The sequence below is a fragment of the Gobio gobio genome, assembly GCF_949357685.1.
Source record: "Gobio gobio genome assembly, chromosome: 17".
Lineage (NCBI taxonomy): Eukaryota > Metazoa > Chordata > Actinopteri > Cypriniformes > Gobionidae > Gobio > Gobio gobio.
In genome coordinates, this window is record NC_137110.1 from 33,419,037 (window position 1) to 33,428,946 (window position 9,910).

Sequence of the window (9,910 nt, forward strand, 5' to 3'; positions counted from 1 at the left end):
AGCAAAACAAATGACAAACTCCCTTAAATAGGCGCTTTTACGTTTCGCTTTGAAACCAAATCTTCCGCGATCATCTCAGTCAGCTCCTCACTCTTAAATCTGATGAATGACTCCTGCCGCTGCCGAGACTCACGGTCGGATCCTGCTTTATTAAGCAGATACGTTCAGTTTTTATTTGTATTGTCTGTTCTCTAACTGAACTAAATCATTTTATTACTATAAAAAAATGGGCGGTGCCACGGTGGGCAAGTGATGTAACCGGTGTTGAGTCTGGACACCGGCAACACCGACTATCGTAGCAAGCCTAGTCTGGAGACTGGCTAGGCCACGCCAGAACCTTGATATGCTTCTTACAGAGCCACTCCTTGGTTATCCTGGCTGTGTGCTTCGGGTCATTGTCATGTTGGAAGACCCAGCCTCGACCCATTTTCAATGCTCTAACTGAGGGAAGGAGGTTGTTCCCCAAAATCTTGCAATACATGGCCCCGGTCATCCTCTCCTTAATACAGTGCAGTCGCCCTGTCCCATGTGCAGAAAAACACCCCCAAAGCATGATGCTACCACCCCCATGCTTCACAGTAGGGATGGTGTTCTTGGGATGGTACTCATCATTCTTCTTCCTCCAAACACGTTTAGTGGAATTATGACCAAAAAGTTCTATTTTGGTCTCATCTGACCACATGACTTTCTCCCATGACTCCTCTGGATCATCCAAATGGTCATTGGCAAACTTAAGACGGGCCTGGACATGTGCTGGTTTAAGCAGGGGAACCTTCCGTGCCATGCATGATTTCAAACCATGACGTCTTAGTGTATTACCAACAGTAACCTTGGAAATGGTGGTCCCAGCTCTTTTCAGGTCATTGACCAGCTACTCCCGTGTAGTTCTGGGCTGATTTCTCACCTTTCTTATGATCATTGAGACCCCACGAGATGAGATCTTGCATGGAGCCCCAGTCCGAGGGAGATTGACAGTCATGTTTAGCTTCTTCCATTTTCTAATGGTTGCTCCAACAGTGGACCTTTTTTCACCAAGCTGCTTGGCAATTTCCCCGTAGCCCTTTCCAGCCTTGTGAAGGTGTACAATTTTGTCTCTAGTGTCTTTGGACAGCTCTTTGGTCTTAGCCATGTTAGTAGTTGGATTCTTACTGATTGTATGGGGTGGACAGGTGTCTTTATGCAGCTAACGACCTCAAACAGGTGCATCTAATTTAGGATAATAAATGGAGTTAAGGTGGACATTTTAAAGGCAGACTAACAGGTCTTTGAGGGTCAGAATTCTAGCTGATAGACAGGTGTTCAAATACTTATTTGCAGCTGTATCATACAAATAAATAGTTAAAAAAATCATACATTGTGATTTCTGGATTTTTTTTTTAGATTATATCTCTCACAGTGGACATGCACCTACGATGACAAGTGAAGTTTTAGTAACTAATTTCGGGAGGAGCACGTTCAGATAATTAAACCTTCTAAATAATGGAGCACGCCAGATAACGTAATATAATCAAACCAAAGTGGAGCACGCCCAGATAATTAAAACCTAATTAAACACGAGTGGAGCATACTGAACTAATCAATTCAATCAACAACAGGAGGAGTGTTTATATACAGCTGACTCACCTTCCTTTCGTTGACAGTTTCTTAGCATCCCTCCACCACCCCATCTCCTCACTTGATTGAATAAAAACCTATTAGACATCTACTCAATCCATAACGCAATACAGTCTTGTTCTAGACCAACCCTATCACGGGGGATACTCTGGGTTCGGGCCAAAATTCCGAGCCCGGAGCCCTCCCCCGGACAGCACGCCAAATACGCATAATCTTTTACTCCATTTAATTTGATGTAAGTGTGAACTCGTGAATTGATCTTAAAGGACCTGTATGTAAGAAATGTATTTCAATTAATCATAAAATCTCCCTGATATGTCACTAGACATTAAGAAATCATGTTAATTTCAAATATTTATATCACTGACAACAATAGTCCGGCCAGGATATTGTCATTTAAAAGTGAAGTTGCAGCCCTCAACTGATGTTGATGTTGACCTGTTGTGTTTTGGCCTGAAGCGCCACCCTCCACCTATCTACCAATCATGAAGTCAGTAGTGTTTCGGCATCCGGGTTGCCAGCTCTGCTCTAGTTACCACAGCTGCAGCTACAAACTTTTTGGATAAAAAATAAAACTTTACGAAACCTAAAAGACCTCGTTACCCTTCGTTGACAACGAGGAAAAAAAAAAAAACTTGCTGTGTAGGACTCGTCACTTGCCTTTGGAAGCTCCTTGTAGCAGCCTACGTTAGTGCTGGATCCTGCAGCCTATCTGGCAACCTCGAGTCAGGGGGAAGAGGAGAGGGGATACACTGCTCTACAGTAATTTGAAAGTGATTGCAGTACCAGTTTTGGCTACAATCTTACATACATTTCCTTTAAAGACGTTCATGATTTACTTTTCAAGTGAATCAGAGATTGTGATCTTTTATTTCCTCATATAGAAATGATTGCCTGCTAGATGGCAATACTGACTGGCCACATTATATCATGTGTCTCTATCATGTGTCTTTCATGAAAAAAATTCAAAACTATAGGGCTGTGCGATGAATCAATTTTTAGTTTTGATTTGATCAGGACGTGGGTGGAGCTGAGGTGCCTGGTTGCTGAAACCACACCTGCCTAGCTTGACCATAGTAGCAATTCAACTGTCATTCGAGTGGCCACGACCTTAATTATGCAGAACTTTAAGGCTTAATATAATTTAAACGGATGAGTTATACAAAAATTCACCCCCTTCACAGTTATGAAGGGCAAAATTTGCTGTATAGACTGTGGATCGTGATCGTTTGTCATAAGATCGTGATATTCAATTTTGGTAAAGATTGCCCACCCCTATTCAGAATCATTGAATCAAGATGCATATCAGAGAAGACAGAATCAAGATGCATCAGAGAATCTAGCCCCCCAAGTGCGCTCTGCTGACACTGACTTTGCAGGAACATATGGAAAGCGGTTTTAATGAGTGCCTCCTTCTACAGGTCTTCCTTTAGAGTTCCCTGCATTCGATTATGAAAATGTGTAGATTTTCACACCCCTAGTCCGTTGATGACTTGGGTAAATCTCATTTGGATCCCTGCTTACCATAACACTTTATGGTTTCGTTTAGTCATCAGAGTCTGTGGACGCACCCGTTACGCCGGTCCCTGCAGTGCTGTTACCAGTGGCAAGTGCTACCAAGGCGCCTGTTACTGTGCCTGTGACATCCACTAAATCCCTAGACGAGTTAGACCTGTTGGGTAAGACCCTGCTGCAGCAGTCTCTACCCCCAGAAAATCTTCAGTTCAAATGGTAAATGTATTCCTGTTTTCATTTTTCCATTAATTTAGCAAAACGTTTTAAAAATTGAAGTTGTTTTTAAAGCCTTTAAAATTTGTGTTTGCTTGTTAATAAATGCAAAGATTATGGAGAACTGTCAGATTAATATTCGTGGTTTAAAAATACATCAGGCTATATCAGTGTAACAAATATACTTTTTCAACAGGGACAAACTTCAGTCTCAGTCCAAACCCACACTACGAGACCTTCAGATCAAGTCTGTAAACAACTCTGCTACAACCCATAGCCCTGTGTTGGCCTTTTCCTCTGAGCCAGGTGCTTTTCTGAATTCACAGCTCACAGCAGGCATCACTCCAGCCTCTACCCCTCAGGATGACATATCATTGGTGAATCTGACTGTGCCCCTGGAGTCGATCAAACCCAGTAAGACTTAGGGCAGAATTCTTTTTAAAGTAATAGTTCACCCAAAAATTTTAATTGTCTCTCCTTTTGTACTCTTGTAAATAAAATCAGAACATTTGAAAGAATTGGGATCGTTCTTTTCCATGCAATTACAACCGGTTTCCTGAAGGTCTTTAAAACGTATTAAAATTACTTACATTTAGTTTTAGAATTCAAAGGGTTAGTTCACCCAAAAATGAAAAGTTTGTCATTATTTACTCACCCTTATGTCGTTCCAAACTCGTAAGACCTTCGTTCATCTTCGGAACACAAATTAAGATATTTTTGATGAAATGCGAGAGCTCTCTGACATATCCATATCCATATCATATCCACCGAAAAGCTTTACGTCTGCCCTAGCTCTTTGTGGTGTGTTCATGAGAGAAGTAGAGGTGAGCAAACTGTTCTATAATTCGCTCAATCAGCAGCTTGAAATAGAGAATTATCAATTAGGTTTAACCGTTTTTGGTGCTTTTGTGTTCTTTTTGACGCTTGAAAGCCTGCATAGGGACTAATTGTATGGAAAAGAGTTTTTAAATATGACTTGTGTGTTAAATGAAATAAAATAAAATTATAGTTTGGAATTACATGAGCTTGAGTAAATGTTTAGCTGTCTGTACTGTGTAAATTGTGGTGATGTTGTGGATGCTGTTTAGAATATCAAATCAATTTAAGATTTATTTAAAGGTTTCTATTTATCTGTCTGACCTCACAGGTAGCTTGTTACCCGTGACAATCTTTGATAAACACAGCCTGCGAGTTTTGTTCCATTTTGCAAGAGACTCTCCACCAGCCCGGCCTGATGTTTTAGTGGTGATAATCTCTATGTTGTCATCTGCCCCTGTGCCCATCACGAATGTACGATTCCAGGCTGCTGTTCCTAAGGTAACTGTATCTACCCATGAGTCTTCAGTAAATCGCTATTGCATTTTGTATTAAAGCTGTATTCTCTGTATGTGCAGAATATGAGAGTGAGGCTGCAGCCACCGTTGGGATCAGATTTACCTGCCTTCAACCCTTTATTGCCCCCTGCTGCCATTACACAGGTCCTGCTTTTAGCCAATCCTCACAAGGTAAATAAACACAGATTCAGAGAATATTATGCAATAGTTGAGCTGCAGCAGTACATGTATGTTGAATGCAGAAAAACTTTTTTTGGTATGGTACACAAAATGACACTGATTGGAAAAACATTTTGTTAATTCCTTGGGTCAAGAACTAACAAGCCCAAATACCCAAATTTACTGGAAATAGAAATTGGAAACTCAATGCATTCTGGTACTTTCGGACAGTACTGTAGAGACTGAGTTGTAGTGGAGGTAGTTGTTAAAATTGATTTTATACAGTTAAAAACAGTGGACGCCTGCTGTGTTATGAACTGCTCTCACAACCGGCGTGGTCAACGTATCTCAAATTAAGTGCAATTTTTCAGCTTTCCAGCATGGAAACAACACAATAGTGAAATTGAAAGTATAACTAGGTGAAAATAAACAACTTAACTAAAATGTGGCTTTATAATTTCTATTTATTATTTATTAAAGAGATATTACAGATTCAAAACCACTTGAATTCATAAGTGCTACACCATAAATAATATATGATAACACGTCTGGAAATGTTACTTGTGGTAGCTTGTTCAAGATTACGCTTCGTTTTCGTATAGTAGCGCTCATTTGCTTTATTTTAAGTCCGGTAAAACTTATTTGTATAGCTCTTTCACAATACAATTGATTTCAGAACTGCATTACAGAGGGTCATACTGTTGTGTCAACTCTTAGTGCTTTAACATTAAGAAAATAGGGTGATCAAGCTATACTGTATTTATTATTTTATCTAAGTGAGCAAGACTAAATTAAATTATTGTTATCACAAAAAGACAGAGACTTTGAAGGAACTGGAGTACAATAGTTATTAAAAGGGAAATCAATTTGGTCTTTGGTCCAATAGAAGGCGGAGTATGATTTCTGAGTGTATGATAGAATGTACATAAGAGATTCAAATATTAGTCTGTTTATTTCCAAGCGAGTACAAGCAGTTATATGAAGTCTAAGCAGTAAATATCTGATATCTAAGCAGTATAAAAAGTATTAACGTAAATAAGAGTTGTTTTTCCATCCAGAATGCAATGACGTAGATTCCCTTTCTCTGCAATACCGCCAATGAAAAAAAACAACAACAACTTGCACATATTTATACTACTTTCTGATAAAACAAGCCCAAAGTCATAAGTGGACATGTCAACACTGGGGATAGATGTGATGTTATTGAACTAATTACTAATCACAGTTGCCACGCGTTATTTTCATTTACACAGCCACGGCAAAATAAGGCAAAAAACATTTAATTGATAAACTTGCAAAATTAAAGGGGTCTTAAACCTGAGATTTGCCAGTGAAAAGAAAACGTGTAACTGTACCACAGTTTGTAACATGAATAATAATTTCAAGACTCTGAAATTAGATCTTTGTTCTCTTTGCTGTACCAAACTGTGACCCCATTATTGAGGTAGGTACTGAAACATCAATTTCGTGTACTGTTGCAGCCCTGTGCAATAGTATTTAAAAATATATATACACTACTTGTCAAAAGTTTGGAATAATTACGATTTTAAATGGTTTTGAAATAAGTGTTTTATAGAGACAGAGCATATTTAGGCCACGCCCACACCAGAGGGGGGAGGGGGGGTCAATCCAACGCTCTCCATTGACTTTGTATTGCGTGAAGCGGTCACCTTGTCATTTCCGACTTATAACAAAAAATAGCTTTTATATATATATATATATATATATATATATATATATATATATATATATATATATATATATATATATATATATATATATATATATATATATATAAAAAAAAGCTTCTGTGTGACAAGGTGTACAGCAAACAAGCTAATAAACACAGAACTAAGTTTTTATAATTTGTCAACCCAAAAAAGCTAGTGTTTAAGGTGACAAAAGTGGATACAGGCAATAAGATGTGAAGCATCAGCAGGAAGAATGGGTACATTTTGGGATCCTGACACTCAGTATGCCTACGTATGCTATAAAAATTCACCTTTAAGTAAAATATCCAAATGTCAGTTTTATGTTATATTTCCTGTCGCTGATTACGTTCCCCTCTAATCACCTTGTGACATAGCAGCTTTTAGACATTGTTCTGTTTTTTGTTATAAGTCAAAAATGACAAGGAGGCAGCCTCCCGCAATACAAAGTCAATGGAAACGTTTTGATTGTTTCCCCCCCTGGTGGGCTTGGTCTTCAGATTATGACGCGTGTCGCTCTGTCTCTATACTCAGCAAGGCTGCATTTATTTGATCAACAGTAATGTTACAGTACAAGTAATTACAGTAAAAACCATAATAGGAAATATTATTACAATTTAAAATAACTGTTTTGTATTTTAATACATTTTAACTTAAGTAATTGGCTCATTACGTGTCAAATCACCCAAATTTTTGATTTTGTTAATAATTTTTCTGTAGAAAGACAACAGCATCATGATTTTATTTTTACACAGAGATTGGTAGGTCTATTAGTAAAATCTGACTTTCAGTGGTTTTCGACCACTGAAATTGACCAGTTTACCCATTGAGCTGCATTAAGATCGAGGGCCTTTAAAATGAAGATACCAAGAGGAAAGTTTATTAAGAACCAGAATCTAAAATCATATTGAGATATATTTAATACACAAGAAGTGCTTTTTTTCCTCATTTTTGAACCGTCACCGTTGGCATACAATGTAACAAAGATGGCTAAAGTCAACAGCTTTTACTAATAGACCTACCAATCGCTCTGTAAAAATAAAATAATGATGCTGCCATCTTTCTAAAATCATTATTACCCCCCTGTAATTTGGCTCCAAATTTGCCTAAGGTGAATATTGTCATTTTGACAATTCTCTACAAAACAGTGGATTACTCAATACATAAACATTTGTGACATTTATTAATTTGGCTTTCATCACTATTTATGTTTATCTTTCTACAGAAAAAATATTATCGTAATGGTTGAGTTGACACGAAATTACCAATTTATTTCTGTGATGGCAAAGCTTATTTTTCAGCAGCCATTTCTCCTCTCTTCAATCTCGCATTATCATATGCTGATTTGGTGCTCAAAAAGCATTTCTACTTATTATCAATGTTGAAAACGTCTGCTGCTTAATATTGTGTAAACCGTGATGCCATTCAAAAGTCTATGGTAAGATTTAAAATAAATGATCCCTTTTATTTAGCAAGGACACATTAAATGAATCAAAAGTGACAGAAAAGAAATCTTTTGTAACATAAATGTCTTTAAAGTGCTTTTCTTTGAAAATTTATGTTCATCAAAGAATCCTGATGAACAAGGATAAAGGAATAAAAAATCACAGGAATAAATTATCTTTAAATATATTAAAATGGAAAAGTTATTTTGTTTCTTCTTGAAACAATCTGTATTGTAAAAAGCGCTATATAAATAAAGGTGATTCGACTTAACTTTTAAAGTTATTTTTTAATATATCACAATGTTACTGTTTTGCTGTATTTTTGATTAAATAAATGCAGCCTTGGTGAGACACTTAATTCAAAAACAATTTTGAAAAAAAAAAAAAAAAAATCCAAACTTTTGAACAGTATATGTGAATATAATTAGTCAGTATGGCTCACTAAATGTGCTGGTTATGGTTTGTGGTGTGTCAGATGTCTGTGGCCATCTTTGTTGCCCATTTGTAGATATTATCTGATTATATGGCATTTCTTCACATTCTTACAATACATTTTTTTTCCCTTTTGAAGGAGAAGGTGCGGTTGAGATACAAATTGACATTTGATTTAGGAGAAGAATCACACGATGAGAGCGGAGATGTAGAGCAGTTCCCTCTGCCAGAGTCCTGGGGAAACCTTTAATAAAAAAAGAAGAAAAAAACACTGATTTCCTGCTAGTGGCCCCTCTGCTTCCTGATGGCAGTTCATATCCAGACTGTCATTGGCTCTGCCTTTGATCCACGTCTCTCTCCTCTCCTTATTGTCCGGATGAGTGCTGAGAGGAGGCCTTTAAATGAACTTGTTTGATTTTTAATTCCTGTTGTTCTAAATTTTGTTTTTCTTTCCTTTTTCCCTTTGTTGTTGTTGTTTTCAGCCCTTTTTGTATGACGCTTTAAATGTTTGGAAGTTAGAGAGATGAGTTTTGTGGTCATTTATGACATTATTTCCACGTGTGAATTGAGATGCTGGAGTCTCCGTCAGCTGTAATGACATAGAACAGGTGAAATTTCTGCACTAATGGTTTCATTTTCATTGTGTTGATTTAATAGGTTTTGTTAACTTTCACACATTCTTGATCATATTTCTGTTTGTTGTGTGTTTGATTGTATTGTCAGGCTGCATGTGGTTTTACTGGTAACACACCAAACTTGAATCAATTTCTTAGCAAGAAATAACTAAATGATCTATATTACAAATCAAACAGCCCTTTTTCATTGTAATTTTTGCATCTAATTAATCATGATTGTCTTCAATCCTAAAATTGCCCTTCTATACACTGTACTGCTCTTGAACATCACGCTGATGTCTTGTTTATATTTACCGTACGTGCCTAATCAGATTTTTTTTTCCATGTTAATGTGAGTATAGACATTTAGTTTGATGCTTATTTTTAATTGGCAGAATATCATAAGCATTTGCCCCTTAGGTTTACATTCTTTGTTTGAGTCTTTGACGGTTCCACACTTAATCTGGGCTCTTTCAATGCAGTACAGTTTAATGAATACTATTTCACCCTTGCTATGCTTGTAGAATTCTACATTCAGATGATAACAGAAATAATTTGTCGAGTCAGGATGCTGCTGCATCAGAATTCTCTGCAGACAGGAATTTAAATCAATTCTCAAATGAAACAATTCTGGTTTGTGTCTCCCAACAGTTAAAGGTCTGTGATAAAGCCAGTTGCATTGCAGATTATGTCCTTCCAACCTGACAGTGTAAATATCGGTATTGCTATTATGTACATTTGCCAAAAACTTATACAGAGATTAAACATATGGAGAAGTGAATGTAGTGCAAATATGTATTTAAGGGGAAATAAAGTTATTCTTTTTCTCTGGGGTTTAAAATGCATGTTGTCATTTAATTATTTTAAATATTTGA

General features: G+C 37.0%; 1 protein-coding gene across 1 annotated transcript in view; it reads left to right on the plus strand.

Moving 5' to 3' along the window:
• gga1 (golgi-associated, gamma adaptin ear containing, ARF binding protein 1) overlaps window positions 1–9,868 on the plus strand; it is a 34,556-nt gene extending 24,688 nt beyond the window's left edge. The window contains exons 13-17 of the mRNA XM_079840988.1: window positions 3,164–3,345; window positions 3,539–3,756; window positions 4,490–4,659; window positions 4,737–4,847; window positions 8,561–9,868. Of these exons, the coding sequence (XP_079697114.1) occupies window positions 3,164–3,345; window positions 3,539–3,756; window positions 4,490–4,659; window positions 4,737–4,847; window positions 8,561–8,671 (792 nt within the window). The 3' untranslated portion in view covers window positions 8,672–9,868. The remainder of the gene's footprint in view (window positions 1–3,163; window positions 3,346–3,538; window positions 3,757–4,489; window positions 4,660–4,736; window positions 4,848–8,560) is intronic.
• The last annotated feature ends 42 nt before the right edge of the window (window positions 9,869–9,910 follow it).